This window comes from Polyodon spathula, chromosome 16 (assembly GCF_017654505.1).
Source record: "Polyodon spathula isolate WHYD16114869_AA chromosome 16, ASM1765450v1, whole genome shotgun sequence".
Lineage (NCBI taxonomy): Eukaryota > Metazoa > Chordata > Actinopteri > Acipenseriformes > Polyodontidae > Polyodon > Polyodon spathula.
This window is the reverse complement of record NC_054549.1, coordinates 3,160,019-3,180,558: the sequence shown is the minus strand read 5'-3', so window position 1 is coordinate 3,180,558 and position 20,540 is coordinate 3,160,019. Positions and strand designations below refer to the sequence as shown.

Genomic DNA, 20,540 nt, shown 5'->3' with positions numbered 1-20,540 from the left:
AATGCATGGGCAGACATGGACTTGCAGACTTTCACATTCTTACATAATTAATAATTCAACACAATTAAAAGAGAGAGAGAGAGACAGGAGCCAGAGATTAGGGTTTGGGTAGCCAAAAGGATTTTAGTTGAAATAAATAAAATTAAACCTGTTTATTGGACCCTCAAATCCCTTGTCTTTAAAACAAGCAAAGCAAACATATCTACTCTGTGTGTGTATTATATATATATATATAGACACACACCACCAGCACTGTATTGCAGATCGCTCTGCATGAACTAAAACAAATAAAACTCAAATAACACAAAGAACTGAGTTTCACTGACTTCACTCTCTAAGCTTATCCTCAAAACGGGTCTACTTGCTAAGCAACACACTGAAGGAACTAAGAAAAAAAGACTTAACATCCCACTGCATCCAGATTCCAGAACCTCCTCACAAACACACAGAACACTTTGAAATATAACTTTGCATTAAAAAAATATAAAAAATAAAAAACACAGAAGGAAAAAAAAACCTCTCCCTCACCTTGCGTGTTGTGTTGATTGTTCTCCATGATAGTGGAGGGCTCAGAGGCGCTTATTTCAGCCAGTCTCCTGCTGGTAGCTGTCAGTTCGGATCGTAGGTTCGTCACCTCCTGACTGGCAGACTGGATTGCCCCATCGATCCTCAGAGCCAACTGTTTGTTGTCATCCATCATTTTAAGGATTTTTGCCTGAGAAGGAAAACCACAGAGGGTGACATGGTGTCAGGTGTACCGGGCTGGATATATTTCCTGCTTCTGGTCTCCTTTTTTCCTTATGCTACGGTGTCCGTGTACTTGTGTGGTAAAGAGGAGTGCCTGTTTACTTGTGTGCTAGTACATGTGAGGACAGAGCAGCGATAAAGGAATAATACTGAGTATAGCAGCAGCAAACTCCAGCAGCTGCTGCTTTGCAAAGGACACAGAGCATTGAAACATGACAGGCACTCTTTAAATGGAATGTACCATCTCAGAAAAGCAGCCAGGGGGAGTCCTTTTTTTCTTCTTGCATCTTCAGCAAAGCTGTACTCCCTCGCTTGTACTTTCTCATGAAGTTAAAGTTTATTTATTTTTATATTTGCTATTTTATTATGTTAAGAATAGTTTTCAAATGTAACCCCTGCCCTCCCCCTAACTCTCAGTGCCTGTGCTTGATCCCTTTAAAAAAACCCTCATGAACACAGTTCTTGGCTTCTTCTGCCTGCATTCATTATTTATTCACAGCTTTGTCCCTAGACAACCGTTTCCCCTTGTGGAATGGGGAGAGGGAAGGAGCGAGGGGGGCTGTAACCACAGGGAGGGAAACTATTTAAATTGGATTCCAAAACTTGTATTTTGTCACAACAGTTCAGGATACTATGGGTCACATTTACCACTTTTACAGCACTGTTACATTTTTCAGATATTTGGAGGTCCTCATTTTTCAACATTAGAGCTTTTATTTTTTTTTATTAATAATAAAGACATAACAAGACAGACAAAACCCTCCAACAAAACCCACTCACTCCACAGGAAACCTTACTACACTGGGTTAGAGCTTATAGTATATTATTATTATGTGAAATGGGAATATGGGAAAACAAACCATAGGGTTCTACGCTTACACAGAAATGCATGAACATTTGTATGCATCTGTACATACATATAAACAAATACACATATAGAAACATATACACACACATATATATATATATATATATATATATATATATATATATATATATATATATATATATATATATATATATATATACACACACACACACACACACATATACACACAGACATATACATACATACATATACATATATATATATTATACACACACATACACACACATAGATGCATACAGAAACATAAACATATGCATGTGGAAATGTACTAGCAAATGTAGGCTTGATAATGTAACCTAGTAAACATAGTGCAGTTGAAGCAGGGATGCACTTCTCGTTTCCTGAACAGCACTGGCATGTTTGGGTGTCTGAGAGGCCCATCAGATACAACCTTCTTTCTGCTGGAAAGGTGTGCTCTATGCAATAGCTTATACTGGCTAAGGTTCACTTTAGCATTCCTAGAAATTGAAAGAGAATTGCTGCACATTTTACCCCAGGAAAAAGAATCTTATGACAATTTAAGATCCCTCATCCTCTTATAAAACGATCTCCCCTTCACTGGATCCCAAGGCAGAGCATATATTAGAAACAAACCGATTCACCCCTCTCTATTTTAAAAGCCACAGCCGAAGGGGGGAGGCAGAACTATCAGTGTGGAGTATAGTTTAGTTTTTAAAAACTGCCTCATTTGAAGATTTTGGTGCTTTTCAAAAGAATGCTGACTATGGCAGATACATGCAGGTTCAAATTATTTTCTTCATTTATTGTTCCCTTACATTTCTATGTTGTTTTCCCTCATTCTGAGTTCGTCCAATTGCAGTGCCTGTACTCAGATATCTTGTTTTCTGAATGTTATTAGTCTATGTTAAGATGCTTTCACTATGAGTTTCTCCAGTTCAAGTTGCCAGTCTTAGACATGTGTAATCTAGGCTAGATAAGCCTGTGTCTGTAATCACCAGCACCACCTAGTGTACTGCTGTGTATTGCCAGCAGAATAGAAATAAATTTCATCAGAAAGTGGCAGATCACTACTTCCTTCTATAAAGACACTGGCTGATTTGGCATGTCTATGACAAGCTCCTAGAACTGATGTGCACCACATTACCAACAGCAACCATACTGATCCCAGGGCCTTAAGGATGGAGCAATGATAGATTGAGGGGACTGAACTGATTTAGCCTAGAACAGTGGTTTTCAATCCTGGTCCTGGGGGACCACTGCCCTGCCGGTTTTTGTTCCAACCAAGAGCTCAATTATATAAATGAACCCTTAATTGAACTAATTTACCTAATCTGAGCTTTTTAATTAATTATTTTAAACAGAGATTTCAATTTAGGTATAAAATTGTATAAGGAACTTAAATTCGCCAACTTTTCATAGGCTAAACTATTTAAAAAATCACATTAAGCTAATTATTAGTTCAATTAAGGGTTCAATTAAGTAACTGAGAGTTTGGTTGAATCAAAAAACGGCAGGGCAGTGGTCCCCCAGGAAGCTATAGTCTAGAACAAAGCTGAACTGGGGGAAGTGGACAAAGCCAACCCTAGCACCAAAACCAGGACCAGAAGACAATTGGAAATGAAGTGGTGGCAGTCTGAGGACTGAGGGCAAGAGATGCTTCTTTACAGAGACTAGTGAGGGCATGGAGTGGGTTTCACAGCCATGACATAGATGGTGAAACACTGGGATACTTTAAGACCTGCCTGACTTTAGGAGCTGGACGAGCACTGAGGGGCCGAACACCCTCCTCTCGCTTGTACATTTTCCTCTGTTCATAAAAGCAGCTGGCTATGAATACAAGTTTTATTTTCACATACTGTAGACATACTGAGCATGTTTCAATGGTTGAGAGACACTACAGCTTTAAATAAACTAGCTGTGGTGAGTCAGATACTGCATCTCCACTGTACTTAATGTACTATTTCATGTATTCTGCACTTTCCACTGTACTTAGTGTACTATTTCATGTATTATGCTACTACCGTGTATTATGCACTTTCCTCGGTATTTAATGTATTATGCATTGTTTGTTTTTTTACTGTATATCATGTATTATGCATTTCTCTGTATTTAAAGTATTATGGATTTTCTTGTATTTACTGCATCTTGTAAAGCGCTTTGTGATGGTGGTCCACTATGAAAGGCGCTATATAAAATAGATTGATTGATCGATCTTGTAATTGAAAATCACAATAATCGCCTTTAGGGTGACATTGATCTAGGTTTACAGACTTCTTTTTACCTAGCAGTGATTTTTTTTTTTTTTGTCAATCAAGTTAATCATTTATTGTAACAAGCTTTCTGAAATTATTGATCTCCAACGTTATTGATCACCCGTGGGGCAGATAAAGTTAATCCGCAGATAAGCTGTTTTTCTGTACAACATTTTGTGATGACCAAGCTATAAAAGATGCTTTGCAAGTTCAAGATTGTTTTTGAAATGTTATGATATATTGAATTTGGATTTATCTGCAACCACAATGAGTACAAATTTTCTAGTAACTTGCAGACGAAACAGCAAAGCCTGAGAAACAGCGCTAGTCACAGAGCACACACTGACACCCATTTTCTGGGCCGTCGCTTTCGATTGGTCAATTGGATACTTTCTGGCCAGCCGTTAGAAGGTCATTCACACTCATTCATCAAGAGCACAAACACAGCAGCTTGCTCAATTTTTTCAAGTTAAAGCCTACAGACAAGAAACTAAAGAAAAATTATTCTGAATACAGAATAAACCTCAAGTTTTTCATTTGCAGAAAAACCGAAGAAAGAAAAACAAAATGTGGGAGGTATACCTGCAAGATCGTTCCCAATTTTCTTTGTCTTTCATTACAATTGGTTTATAGATTTTCACATCAGGTTAAAAAAGAAGCTCACTGCAAACCTCGAAAAGCTAAATATTCATATTTTTATAATCAAATCCGATCTGAAAACACAAGAACGCATTTTGCGCTGTAACACCTTGCTTATTACAATGACGGCTTTGTTCTTTTCAATATCCATTCAAATAGTCACTCCTTTTCTGAGGTCCCAAGTCTGCTGACCCACAAAGTCCCTTCTCACTGCTTGACTTCCTCCTACGAATGCATGTCCCAAGAAGAGCCCAGGCATGCTAGATTGGATTGAGGTCCAGTAATCTGTTGCCGCATTCTCAAATTGATCAGCTATTCTTAACTGGATCAGGATAACCTTTGCCCTATGGCACAGGGACCCGCGTCATCTGGAATGAAATCCACTGTAGGCGATAACATTTTCATACAGAATAATTTCCCTTTGAAACACACACACAACACTAAACACTATTCAGGATTATCCTGGGATTACCGCTAAACATCAGTGGCTGATGCATCCTAGATGGATTCTATGGGACTTTAAAATGCTCTAGTTTACATGTGTGACAATGACCTCTGTGAATTACATAGCTAGACATGCAGTTTGAAAGGTGAATGGAGGGCATCGTTTCACTATGCAAGAAAGCATTGACAAACATCAGTGTTGTTAATACAGTAGGCTGCAACTGCATCTGTGTTCTGATTTCAATAGGCTCATTGGCTTTCTTATCAACTTCCATATACTGTATTTTATATATATATATATATATATATATATATATATATATAAAAAATCATCATCTATGGCTGAATCGGGAGTGTGTTGCTATAGTTACTAACCATATGTGACATTAAGCTATTAAGCCAATCAAAGTTTGCGCAGAGACTGATGCGTGGCTTTGAAGAGAAGGGGAGTGCAGATCTGAATGATTCAACAGAAAAGCAAATACCATTTTATTACGCAACAATCATTTCAACAATTAATTATAGTATTACACACTTCAAATGTAACACTTAGAAAAGGGCTTGTGATTTCAGTTTAGCATTTCATATTGTTTGCTAAAAGTAGCACAATTATACATTAACAATGAAAAAAGTTTCATAATTACAAATTGTGAGAAAGCTTCTTTATTTACAGAATCATTTTGAACAGTTCTGGGTTCCTATCACTGTCTTTGGTGGATAAAGCACTCTCAAACAATGTATGGATTTAAACAGGACGGGACCTGCATATTTATTTGTTCAGCAATCCCATCTCTAGTGGGAACACGGCTTCTTTTAACAAACAATACAAAACAAAAATAAATCCTAGCTCCTGTTTTGGAGTGCTAACTAAACACGATCTCTAACTTTGTCAGACCGCTAATCTGACTTACTGACTTTAAACATATTATTCACAGATAACAGGTTTAATATACTTTGTTTAATGTAATGTATTCAGGTCCAGGTCTAGGTCCATGCCTTCACACAGACAGCTACTGCCTTTGTAGCCATTCCTTTTTTACCTGCCTGGCTTGATCAATTATGAACTGTTTTTCATTCCTAATTTAAACAGCAATAACTACTTTTTTCACCATACACCTTTTTAATGGGGGGAATCTAGATCAGCTTTAACTACAAAAAGAATGCTCTTAAATCAATGACTCAATCCAGCACTGATGAGGAATTAAGGGTGTCGTGTTTTGTCCAATAATGTGGTTATGTTCATTGCAATATACACATTGCCTTTGAGTTCCGACACGTCTATATGGTATGACACAAAATGCTGTTTATTTATTGTACTGCATTATTGTTGAGTTTTTAATAATTGTCCTCAATGAGTACTTTGATCATTATTATCAACATCACTATCTGATCTGCATGTGGTATCTGTAACGGCAATGGGATTTTGCCTTACCTAAGCATGTCACAAAATTACTGTAATCTTAAATATCCAAGTCAAATCTACAGTTCTCTGTCCCACAAAATATATAAAAATGTATTCAGCAATCAAAAAACAAGTACATTTTACTAGGGATGTCCATAACAATACATTTTTATATATTTTGTGGGACAGAGAACTATAGATTTGACTTGGATATTTAAGATTACAGTAATTTTGTGACATGCTTAGGTAAGGCAAAATCCCATTGCCATGTGAATGCAGATGCCCGTCATTAATGAATCATTACAATGCCTGCCGGATGTCCACGCTAGTCTTCGAATGACCTTAGAGGGCACATGAATACAGAATTGAAATTAAAATATTCATCCTTCCTGTTTATTAGTACAGTAACGATATCTCTGAATAATCTGTTAAGTAAGTAAGCCTAGCAGCAACTTGCAGTAAACAAGGCAATACGCTCCTTTTGAGAACACAAAAGTACCAAAGCAAGGAATCTGAAACTCTGAAGATAAAATCAGCAGATTCCTCTCCATTTCCGAACCAATTCAACAAGCCTTTACCTCATGTACTATTCACAGGCTGCTCTGCCCTGTATTTGCATGTTTCTGCTTGGCTCATTGCCTGGCTCTGACTAAATGAGTACTCATTCTGCGTTTCTGCGTTTACTGCATTTAGGATCTTTCGATGTCTGTTTTTTTTTTTTTAGGCAAGAGAAGTTCAAAGAAACATGTCCACGCAGAGGAAACCAGTTTTGCTTTCCCCAATACAAACTTGCTTTTTATGCACGGTTTTAAAATTGTGTATTTTCCCCTTACTCTGCATATTCAGTGAATAATTAGTCATTTTCAGAAATTCTAATTCGCATTCATTTTTTTAACCCATAAACATTAAAAAACAAACCCTGAAAATCAGAATCTCCTACTGAAACAGCAGGGCACAAGAGAGTTTAATAAAAGTACCTCTTATTTCTGATATCACCATGACTCTTATCACGTAGCAGCATCTGCCTACACTAGGAGATGACAGCTATATGAAAAATTCTGAATTGACTTGCAGCAAGGCAGACAGCTCCCCAGGTAAATCTTTCCACAAGGGAGCAGGATGCGAGACGTGTCGAGTAAAGAATAACTAGCAGCTGTTTTCCCGTAATATGCAGTGATCTACTTTCTTACTCAGTCCCATGCCCTTCCCATTTCACTTTCCTACCTCTGTGCATGTGAAGATCACACGCACCCTAAAAGTGAAATTCTCCGATGCTGACGAATTAGTCTGGCCTTGCGTTCTTTACTGTGAAGTGCAATCTTGTGATTTCTCTTTGTACTTTTTCATTAGTTTTGCATTGTACTCTGAAGCTCATAGGTAAACCTGTGCAACCTATAAAGAAAATCAGTCCAGTCTGTGCTGGAATAGTAGGGGATGCCAAATAATGATCTAGATCAACTGTTTTCAAACTGGGGTACGCATAACCCTGGGGGTACTCGAGCGCTCCTCAGGGGGTACAATAGAAATATCCTGTAATGGCGGACAACAGATTTTTATTTATTTTTTTATTACCACATTGTAGTACTTCGTAGTACTCAAATTAACAATGTTGAATCTCCTTTCAAATAAAACCACAGCCAGATTGGGAAGTGTCTGAATTGGATTCCCTGCTCCAGACCTATTGAGTGTGTTCATATAACGAGTGCCCATCAACAAGCTGTCTGGCAGCTGATTAACATGAACAGACAACTGCACTAAACACTAACATGTAAGCATTTTGCTAAAAGTCATTTTTGACTGCAAGATATAAATGTCACCTTTCTATTTTAATCAAATTTAGTTTTTGGAAATATTCACTTCAAAACAATGTGCTTATTCTGGCTGGATTCGATACTGCGCAAGACACACATAGCAATTTAAATGTGCAGCTCAAGTGTTAAACCAGAACACTCGAGTTAAATAAATTAAAAAAACACACACATTTAATGTGTTATTCAATATTCACATAGTTCTGCACGCTACCAGCTTTTTTTTAAAAGATGCCTGTATTTGTACATTTTAAATAGTTTTTATGCAAAATGCCCCGTCTGTTTTCTTTTTTTTGTTGGAAGAAGTGTACGATTTTTGTTGAGAATTGCTTTCTGATTTTGTTTTAAATGAGAACCCTAGTTTTGTTTTCAAAAACATAACCTGTTTTTGGACTCGTTTGGCCACTTATTGGTCTGGATTTTGAAATAATTTTACATAGCATTTTTAGTTTTAATTGTATTTTATTTAAATTAGTTTAACAGCAGTTTTCCATGAACAGTGCCTGTGCCTTCTGAGCCAGTAAATCGTCCTGTTTATTTTTATTTTTTTAATGACTCAATTAAATTTTTTTGTAACTAAGTCCTATTCGTTCATTTTAAAATACAGAATACCATACCCTTGTCTAGGGGCTGCATTGTTTACTAATCATGGTCTAGTTTTACTGAAATCTGTGATAAAAAGCAGACACATCCATCATATTGGTAGGTAAGCATTTTATATACAGTGTGTGTGTGTGTGTGTGTGTGTGTGTGTGTGTGTGTGTGTGTGTGTGTTTACCATGGCATTATGCCTTCTGAGCCAGTAAATCGTCCTGTTTATTTTTATTTTTTTAATGACTCAATTAAATTTTTTTGTAACTAAGTCCTATTCGTTCATTTTAAAATACAGAATACCATACCCTTGTCTAGGGGCTGCATTGTTTACTAATCATGGTCTAGTTTTACTGAAATCTGTGATAAAAAGCAGACACATCCATCATATTGGTAGGTAAGCATTTTATATACAGTGTGTGTGTGTGTGTGTATATATATATATATATATATATATATATATATATATATATAGGATGATATATATATATATATTATAATATATATATATATATTTATTTGTCCTGCTAAATGACCGAGTCTTCCGTATTACGGTGCCATTTTCTATATATATATATACACACACACACACACACTCTCTGGGAATTGCTGCAGAAGAGCTGGGAAGACGTGTCAGGTGATTTCCTGCTGAAACTTGTTAACCGAATGCCTCGTGTTTGTGAGGCTGTTATTAAGGCAAAGGGTGGCTATTTTGAGGAATCTAAGATTTAGAGACAGTTTTTAATTTTCTTGAACATTGCTTTGATACTCCTTATGTTTTGTTTTGTAAATTGTAACATGTGTTTTCATTTTCAAGTACTTACAGAAACATATACAGCGTAAAACATTGTCAATTATGAAAAAAACCCTACTTTCCATCAAGTGTACTCAAACCTTTGACTGGTATTGGTACTGGTACTGTGTGTGTGTGTGTGTGTGTGTGTGTGTGTGTGTGTGTGTGTGTGTGTGTGTGTGTGTGTGTGTGTGTATATATATATACACACATATATATATATAAACCACTGATCGACAGAAGCAACAATAGACTGGAACTGGAACTCACATATTGTACTTAACAAGGAAGACATTTCGGTTTTAAACTAAATTTTAGCCTCTCCGATCGAAAACTGACAAATTGAACTTTAAAAAGATAAATGGTAACACAGGAATGCTACTTTTACCATGGCATTATGGGAAGGCAGCACGGAACACAGAAGGGATTCACGTTCAGGTATCTACATTTTCAACATAAGAACGCTCACCTTCAGCAAATTCGCTAAGGAAAAATTATTTAAACTTCAAAACAAAAATGCACCATTACATATTTAGTATGTAACGAGAGGAAATTCCTTTGAGAGAACATAACAGAAATTCTCAATAAACTAGAAAACCCTTAACAAGGGTTATATTCTTTGAAAAGTTTCAACTCTTAAACTTTTTAACAAACGCTTCGTTACTGTGAATACAGAGCGAGGGCGGAACTTTCAATACCTTAAACCAAGCCCTGTATTTCAAGCTAACCAATGGTGGAGGCAAGAAACCAAGGGGCAGGGCAAGGAACCAATTAAAACCAAGGCTTGGACTTCAAATGGACCAATCACAGAGGTGTTTGGACAGAAAAAGCTGCTAATTTTAATGTTACTTACATGACTGTAATAAAACACTTTATGTTGTGAATTTAAACCTGTGACTTTTGCGAGGAGGGGGTGCTCTATTGAAAACGCTGTGTGCGCCTTCTTGAAAAACTTCCAATGTGCATCACTTCCTGTTTAGCTAGAGAAGCCATCTTGGATTGCACATACATTTCACAAACCACTAAAGAGATACTCCACAGATTTTAAAAAAAATACATTTTTCTAGCTCCCCCTCATTAAATGGTTTCCCATATTTGGCAAGTATCCAAGAAATTTTATAAGATGCAAGTGCCACGGAGTCAGCTCCAGTGAATGTGGCACGCAAGACTTTTTGCTCATTGTCGAGCGATTTCTGAAGATGACCGATGTTCAACATTGTATCTTCAGATTTCTGTGGATACTTTGTTTGAAAGTCTTTATGTTTGGTCTCAAAGTGCCTCTTAAAATTGTACGTTTTTGCATACAGAAAGATTGGTACAACATATTTTTCTACAACAGCAAACACTTATTTCCAGTCATCGTGAACCTTTCTCCCTTTACTGCCAAGCTACGATGATTCTTTCCTTCATCTGTCTGATTTCTTTCTACTGTTTGTAAAGCCTCACAAGAACATTTCTCTCCCCGAGCAACAGACCGATAAGTGCTTGTTCTTGTGTCTTGTTTACTCAAGTGCTCTGCTTTAAACCAACTCCCATTCTCTTTGTATGACTCGCGCACATGCTTCAGACAGAAGACTTTAAGGGGCAGCAGAAAACAAATCGGAGAACTCCTTTTGAATTTGAACACATCTGAATAGGCCGCTCTTATTTGCTGCAAGTTGAGAACCACTGTTCTAGACTAAATAAATTCAGTTTCCTACAAACTACCTTTAATCCATTTAGCCATGAGTTAGACTGGTTGATCTTTCCTGGACTCTCTCCATCCTTATGGCACTGTACAATCCCATCATAACCTGTACTCTACACTTTTCACTACCTGTATATCAGTTAACCTGAGAAACAGTAAACATAGATCCTGTTTCACAAACCAGATTTCACCGTTTTTCCTTTTGTTTTCTGGTTAAAAATAAATTATGAAAAACAAACAACAAACTAGTGGCAAGAACATATTGCTTGCTTTGATTAATATACCTTTTCACTAAGGGTGTAGAAAACACAGATCAGGAGGAAAATGGACAGAAAATATCATTTCAAATGAGCAAGAAGCTGCATGGCTCATTACAATCCCACACGCAGCTCCAGAACAAAATCTGAGAAGCCGCTAAACCCTTTCAAAAGATAAGTCTGCAGGGTTAAAGCAAGTCATCTCCAGATTTCAAGTTATCAAGGGACCTACGTCGCTTTAGGCTGAATCATGAGTCGAAAGCAACTTGTCTGGATTCATGCAACAAATATACAACAAGCAGCTTGCTCACTGACATCATTGTAGATGTTCTAAGCTTTAAACATTCCAGCCCTTAAGGTGTACAAGATACCTTTTTAAAGCAGAGGTTAAATTCTGGCTGGTCATGTGACAATAACGTCAGAGCAGCACTTCCCTTTGACAAGCTTTTTCTGGTGCCCATCACACTCATACAGCAGTGTTGAATTTTCACATCAAACACCTCTCTTTTGAGCTGGTTTAAAATTCCCTACATCCAACAACCTCAAAGCCTGTGATTCTACAAGCTACAACTACACAACCCTAAACCGATGAGGAGATTTCTCATTCATGCCCCTGTGGTTTTCGCAATTACTGGAGCAATCATTTTTTGTACCAAATCTAGTCAGCTAATTGCACAGGCGGTGCTTTCCATTTTTACAATGCACTAGCTCACAGTTGCAAAACAATAAACCTGTACTTTTAAAATAAAACTAACACATACAAATTCGAGCTACATATATTAATTAGCAATTTGAAAATGAACTGTGATTTACAAAACACCAGCTTCCAGAAGTTAAGAGTCTTATTTTTCAGGTTTAAGAGTACATTTCAAGAAACTGATGTTAGTGTTACATTTGCACATTTTGAGGTCTTGAAAGCTGGTGTTTGTATGTCAGTTAATCTAATACAATATCAACTCTTCAAGTCTGTTATCACGATTACCATGGCTGATTAACAACATGGCTTGGTAACGCGATCTAACTGTTCACTGTGCAAAGACGAGTCTCCTCCTCCATCTCCACCAGTCCTGGTTTCTGTGCCAAGTTTAAAGTCTTGGTTAGGGTTCATTTAATTTACTTTTGAAATTTTATATCAATATATAAATAAATAGGAGTGACTTACATGTACAAACTGACAGACAGCCTCGTGCAGACATTTCTACATTATGATACTCTTCATGTGAATGAAGAGGAGGCCATACCGAGTTTCATCAGTCAGATAATTGGATAAGAGACTCTCATATAAGAGATTAGAGGCCGGGGTACCACAGCACTGCTTTAACAAGATAGAGGAACATCTTTGACTATACACACCAGATGGCAACTTCATGACAATACTGTATGTCTCGGCCAACAACAGCACCTCCAACAGCACAGCACAATCATGCTCAAAAATACATTTTGCTATGGTGTTAGCAGATGGTATGTTTCCAGGATCACATTAAAAAGGACCATCATGTTAATCTGTGAACAAGCAGCTTGTCAAGCACAGTAGACCTGTTCTTCTTCCCAACACTATCTGGAACCTTGTTTCATTAGATATGTGTGCATTTCCATCTGATAGATAGAGATAGAGAGATATGTATACACATACATACACACATATTGTACACTGTAAATAAATAAATGCATCTGAAAAAAGAAAAAGGTCAGTATTTACTCTATGTTGTTCATCATTTATAAAATCGGACACAAGAAACCAATCACAGTTTTCAATCAATCCTTTGTTGTTGAATAGAAGTTATCGAATACAATCTTGTTTTTACAGTAAGTTAGTAAATCTTGTGTAGGATGTGCTGCAGAAGACAATTTACCTCAGCTTCAATTCAATTCATTATATAAGTTAATTGTGTGTCTAAAAATCACACAAACAAATTAACATGCAAGCATTTTAAATTGCTGTTAAAAAAAATATATTAATTTAGTTAATTGATGGCTTTATCAATTAAATAATTGATTTCTCCAGTTTTCCAATTTGCCAACCAATCAGTTTTCGACAGTGTTGTTGGAAGGGAGTCTGGTATTTGAAAGCCTCATTCATATCTAATAAATGTTGGGGATTAGAGATCAGGAACAGCAATAATAGCTCACATCAATCAGAACTGTACACCAAATTAGAACTTCCCATCAAATATTTTTACTTATTTTACAATCCATACTTTACCCCATTTTTATTTTTTTGTTGTTTTCAGTTTTGTTATTTTTGCATTTGTGGGCAGTTTTCTTTGGTCTTACTTTGTGCTGCCAAAAGGGAAAAAAAAACAGCAAAGTTAATAAAAATAAAATAAAGACTTTTGCTTGAGGTTAATGATCAAAGTGAAGTTTTCTGGTCTGTAAAGGACTGTTTCTATGCAACTGAAAACAACCTTGCAGCAGAATTCCTTTCCTCTGCTTATAATACCTTTGTAACATTAACAGTTACAGTAAAAAAATAAAACATCGCAGTAGAACGATATCCTTCTGAAAACACGGCCATACAACTAAACAATCCTTTGTTGCAAAGTGTGTGTAACAAGCAACAGAACATTCCGGATAGAGGCTGCCATACTGGTCTAAGGATTTTGTAAACAGGAAGTATAACTTTACCCTTTGTTACAGTTGTGTTACGGTTTCAAAGACAAGCTAAAGCAAGAAAGGTGAACCTGATCTTTAACCTCTTCATACCTCCCCAATTATCAGAGGTATGAAGTGTTATCCGTTTCCTTTGGGTATTTGTCGTTTCATTTAATCTGAAAACAAATGCAGTTTCACTCTATTTGCGGGTAAGGGACGAATATTGAAATCAACAGAACTCAGAACCACTCAATGTCATTAAAAGCAAGAGAAAGGTGAACAAATACAGATGATGTCATTTGAAGCTGCCTGCTCTAAGGACTGGGCTTCTGATGCTGAAGCTTGGGTCAAGGTAACTGAGGTCTCCATAGATTTTCTGTTTTGCCAAAACATGCTGAGCTGTCCCTCGTGCAGAGATGGCACTAAATGGATTCCACTGCACTGAACAGCACAGTCCTCATTAGTTCTGTGGGAATGAAATGTCAATACAGGCAGCGTTGTGTCAGCCCCTGTAAATCTGAATAACTGAGCATTAGGCTTTTTATTAATCAAGGGAGCAGATGTGTTGAATTTAACCTCGGAAAATATTACAGGGGCTGGGCTGACAGTTTTATTGCACGTCCACTTTTATGACATTGCTGTAATAAGAAGGTTCAATTGGGTTTATTTTTAACCTAAAATAATAACAGCTGGTTCCAATGGGAGCTGACTGTAGCCGATTCAGAAATACTTGCTTCTGGCCGTCGTTTTTTACAATGTATTTTTACAGCCGTCATGAAAATGCATTTACTCATTAATTATCATAGTACTACTTCAAAAATAACTATTTTCAGTATTTTACTCCACACTACCAATGTAACAGCACTGCCAGTTTAGAAATTATGAATATTATAACATTTTATTGCAATGCAAGACAAAAAAAAAAAGATTTTTGCAATTATAAATCACATATAACAAAAATCAACCAATCATAGTAAAGTATTTGCCAATATTCCAGTTCCTCTTATCCTGTGTACAGACGTCATCCCGTGCACAGAACGGCACGCCTAATTCCAATGTTCACAAATCAAAATGAAAAAACACACATGCCTGGTACTTTTTGTAAAACGGATGATCCTATTAATTTCACACTTGTTTTTTAGCACACTACTATACAGCACCAGTAAGCCTACATGCATCACTTAGGGACTGTGGCAGAACCGTTTGGACTGAAGCATTTCATCACCAGGGGAGGGACATTTTAAAAAAGCACAATCTTCACATATGTGGGTTATAATAAAGTTCGTATGAGTGATGTCATTTCGCAGTGTGAGCAGCCAGTCCAAACATCTTACACAAAACAGACACCCTGCACACAACATACAGTGGTTAAAGAAACAGGCTTGTAAACAGGAGGTTCCCGGTTCAAATCCCAGCCCCACCATTGAATCATTGTGTGATCCTGAGCAAGTCGCTTAACCTCCTTGTGCTCCGTCTTTTGGGTGAGACATTGTTGTAAGTGACTCTGCAGCTGATGCATAGTTCACACACCCTAGTCTCGTATCTTGTAAAGAGCTTTGTGATGGTGGTCCACTATGAAAGGCGATATATAAAAATAAACATTATTATTATACTAACTTATAAAAGAGAAATGGTATCACATTTAATGTACTAGTCTTGGCAGAAACCCAGCCATTGATGCTAGCTTAGCTGGAGAAGAATAAAAATATCATAAAGGGAGGATGACTTAATGAATGAAAAGGAGGCTCTTGCATGGTGGTATTCCTCGATCTAGCTTCCAGTTGTCTGCTATCTCTCTTTCCTGGTCCCTTGACCTGCTGTAGATGACTTTCTAAATAGTTGCAAAAATAGCCAAGTGACTAGAAGACACAGATGGAGGTTCAGTAAGACAGGGCAGGCACACCACCATTCAGAAACCCAAAGGTCATACCCCACATGCAGCATGCACTCTGAACACATGAAACAAGCACATATTACTGAGAGATCACAATCATGTCATTTTTAACCAGACCAGACGAAAGCTGCGTGGAACTATGCTGACTGCACTGAACTGTAGGTGCAGCATCACAGGTCGTTACGGACGTTGTCGACAGCTGTGTCATAGGCTTGCTGACCTTACGCCACAGACAAACTAGGTCAGGATTGCCCAACCCGTGTTCCTGGAGAGTCTCGATCCTGCAGGTTTTGTAGGTAGCTCTAAATCATCAGCTCTAAATACCTGGAACAAACAGTAATTCTGACCAATTAAGCCCAATCACTAAGTCAATTACATCATTAAGAGGCTGGAGTAAAACAAAAACCAGGACACCCTGAGGCTCTCCAGGACCAAGGTTGGCCACCCCAGAACTAGATAGACAAGTCGTGCTGCAATTTAATTCTCAACCTAAAACCTTTGCCAGAAAAACTCAAAAATTGATATGGTAAATTTCAGCTCTATTGACTGACTGCTCATGGCTGTACCTCACTTTCTTGCAATAAAAGTATCAGTCACCATTCACTGTTAGTTCTGTAGCACCACCAACGCTATTGTTATAATTTACTTTAAAATAAACCTAATGGGTCAATATTATTTATTCCACTTCAAGTAACAGGGTGGAGGCTGGGTGTGAACTGGAGGCCTGGCACACTGCAAGCGATCATCTTCACCATAATGCAAGAGCCAGACTCGTCAGCATTCAGGGTTTAGAGCTCTGATCCTCATCTCATCTCACATCACCGACAGGGACAGGACACACAGTGTTACATAAACAGGGAGGGGAGGGGGGGGTGTCTGCTCAATCTCGTATGTCATTTTATTATTTTTGGTTGCAAAACCTTGCAAGCTAGCTCGACACCACCTTCACATACATTCTAACCATGGGCAATGAGCTCCTTTTTTGAATGAACGCAACATCTACCCTGGAACCCTGGTCTCCATCACATGTAGATTAGGTATCATCATCACAAATGAAGGGAGCTCCTCCCCAGAATGTGGTCCACTACAGGGGGGGTGATCTTACAGTTTTGTGTATATGGAATTTATGATCAAATCAGAAAACCATTAAAAATTAATAATACAAAAACACTAATACTACAAAGTGTATAAGACTACATATCTATGGAAAATAGTATGAATACATAATATCAAAAACTAAACTATTTCACAGTATGCATACTATGGTACAAGTATAACCCATACACCGAGAATATCTGCAAATGCAAAATACAAACATCTGGCTAGAATCATTACTTCCACATGTTCCATCCTGAATTGCATCAAAATACTGCAACTACCTATGCAGCACTGAAGATAGTCACAGTTGGGACTGAAACAGCTGCACTTTTAACTGCACTTGCACCTTGTTCTGAACATCTGATGTAAAAATAAAAATAATTTGTGATATTGCATGAATGGCTTTTTGGAGTTTTTTTTTTTCTCCACCTTTACAGGGAGCGAGTCTACTTCTACTCGCTCTCTTACGTGTAAATTGACAAATGGCAGTAACGATTGAATACACAATGCTGGACCAAAGATTATTTTTTACTACGTGCCATTTCAGAAGGTAAGAACTGTTTTGTCTCTAACATGCAAGCAAACATGTGCAGTGGCATCAAAGACCGGAACAATACGGGATTCAGGAGGCAGGGTCTATCTGCAGGGAAACGTACATTTATATCTACTAGTGTAGCCAATGCATAATCATAAAATTAAAGCTATACATAATATTTTACTTGGTCTTTCATCAGTTCACACACACACACACACACACACACACATATATATATATATATATATATATATATATATATATATATATATATATATATATATATATATATATATATATATATATATACACACACACACACACATACATAGCTCTGGAAAAAATTGAGACCACTGCAAAATTATCAGTTTCTCTGGTTTTACTATTTATAGGTATGTGTTTGGGTAAAATGAACATTTTTTATTTAGAGCATTTATTTATTTGCAGAAAATGACAACTGGTCAAGATAACAAAAAAGATGCAGTGTTGTCAGACCTCGAATAATGCAAAGAAAATAAGTTCAGATTCATTTTTAAACAACACAATACTAATGTTTTAACTTAGGAAGAGTTCAGAAATCAATATTTGGTGGAATAACCCTGATTTTCAATCACTGCTTTCATGCGTCTTGGCATGCTCTCCACCAGTCTTTCACACTGATGTTGGGTGACTTTATGCCACTCCTGGCGCAAAAATTCAAGCAGCTCGGCCTTGTTTGATGGCTTGTGACCATCCATCTTCCTCTTGATCACATTCCAGAGGTTTTCAATGGGGTTCAGGTCTGGAGATTGGGCTGGCTATGACAGGGTCTTGATCTGGTGGTCCTCCATCCACACCTTGATTGACCTGGCTGTGTGGCATGGAGCATTGTCCTGCTGGAAAAACCAATCCTCATAGTTGGGGAACATTGTCAGAGCAGAAGGAAGCAAGTTTTCTTCCAGGACAACCTTGTACTTGGCTTGATTTATGCGTCCTTCATAAAGACAAATCTGCCCGATTCCAGCCTTGCTGAAGCACCCCCAGATCATCACCGATCCTCCACCATATTTCACAGTGGGTGCGAGACATTGTGGCTTGTAGGCCTCTCCAGGTCTCCGTCTAACCATTAGACGACCAGGTGTTGGGCAAAGCTGAAAATTGGACTCATCAGAGAAGATGACCTTACTCCAGTCCTCTACGGTCCAATTCTTATGGTCTTTTGCAAACCTCAGCCTGGCTCTTCTTTGCTTCTCATTGATGGGCTTTTTTCTCGCTTTGCACGACTTCAGCCCTGCCCCTAGGAGCCTGTTTCGAACCATCCTCACCATGCACTTCACCCCAGCTGGGGTTTGCCATTCTTTTTTTAGGTCACTTGATGTCATCCTACGGTTGCTGAGTGACATTCAAATGAGTTGGCGGTCATCCCGGTCAGTGTAGAGTCGTTTTCGCCCTCTGCCGGTCTGTAGCTTTGTTGTCCCCAATGTGTGCTGCTTGACCTTGTTCTTATGAACCGCCATCTTTGACATTTTAAGGATGGAAGCAACCTGATGCTCACTGTATCCCTCTGCCAGTAAAGCCAGAATTGAACCCTTCTTTTCCTCACTCAAAACTTTCCTTTTCAACTCTTTGGGCATGGTCAATAGTTATTTTTTTATTTCAATTACTTTTGAGGTACTACTAGCACTGTTTTACCATCCAGCTGGTCCTATTGCAAGAGGATAGTGATGACTACAGGAGTGGTTTTTATACTTTTCCTGGTTAAATAAGATTTGGTTCAGGTGATCCCCTAATCAGTACCTCATTCAGTAGAATGAGGTGTGCCTGTGTTGGAATTCAACAGACACTGGAATGGAATGGCTGCCATACATATAGAGATGCTGATTTAAGAAAAAATTGCAGTGGTCTCTTACCAACCTTTCTCCTTCTTCATCAAGAAAACCCAGCTTTTCTAAAACAGAGAGCTTAATGGAGAATCATTGCACATACAAGTACTCTCTGCTATTTGTCTACAGCACAGCATGCAAATACGAGTTTGCAAGCAATCAATCAGGGGAGAAGCAAGTGATGCTTTAGTCAATTTTCAGTGGAGGTGAACTTACTAGTGCAAGGCAAGTTATTAAAGCAAATGGCTATTATTTCAAAAAAAGACCCAGATTACCACCTGCTATTTCCAGAGTGCTATTGCAGGTTTGGATGAGCTGAAGGCTGATTGTTTCTTTCACAGAACCCTTCCAACTCTCAGTCTATAAGCAAATCAATGGCAGGTCATTTAAATGCTCCTTACTGATTGGCTGACTATGCATCTCATTTCACTCCTGCCCTCCTGGGGTAGCGTCCAAAAAATAAATCAATAAATAAAAAAAATTAAGAAGTCATCAGGCATTTCACTGTAAATGAAACCTTGACTGCGCACCCCCCTACCTGCTGGAATACAAACTCATTATAAATATAGCTTGTCTAAATATGACAAATCACTTTCACATTTCAAGGCATTTATGCATACAAAAAATGTAAATTATGCAACACAAAGTGAAAGGACGAATTATGCAAATGTATGCATGTATATAAAGTGCGACACGCAGAATGAAATGCTATGCGGTTCTCCAAAAAAAAGAATATTGACAAATTGGGAGGCTTAAAGGCAGCAAGCTGTGAAAAATGATCAAGCAGTTCGGGCAACACATGGGCTGCTATCTTCATCCAACCTCTCTCACTCGTCTGCACTGAACCCCGACAGCCAACTAGGGTTAGCTGACATGAACAGATGGCCACTCCAAATGTTTAAAGTGATTGTAGCTAAGAAAATCATTCCATAAATCTTACCTGTTTTGCAGATCCATTTGTTACATAGGTTTTGAATATAAATGGCATGGTATCTAGGAGTACACTTGATGTATGTATGTATGTATGTATGTATGCCAGCATGGTGAGTTATGGCCCCCCCCCCCATGATAGCATATATATATTATATA

The 20,540-nt window shown here is 37.8% G+C and overlaps 1 protein-coding gene across 7 annotated transcripts in view; it reads right to left on the bottom strand.

Annotated features, from left to right (window-relative positions):
* Positions 1 to 20,540, bottom strand: part of LOC121329091 (kazrin-like) — a 287,130-nt gene that overhangs the window by 169,918 nt on the left and 96,672 nt on the right. For all 7 annotated transcript variants that reach the window (XM_041274415.1, XM_041274417.1, XM_041274416.1 and 4 more), the window contains exon 3: positions 529 to 715. In XM_041274415.1, the coding sequence (XP_041130349.1) occupies positions 529 to 715 (187 nt within the window). The remainder of the gene's footprint in view (positions 1 to 528; positions 716 to 20,540) is intronic.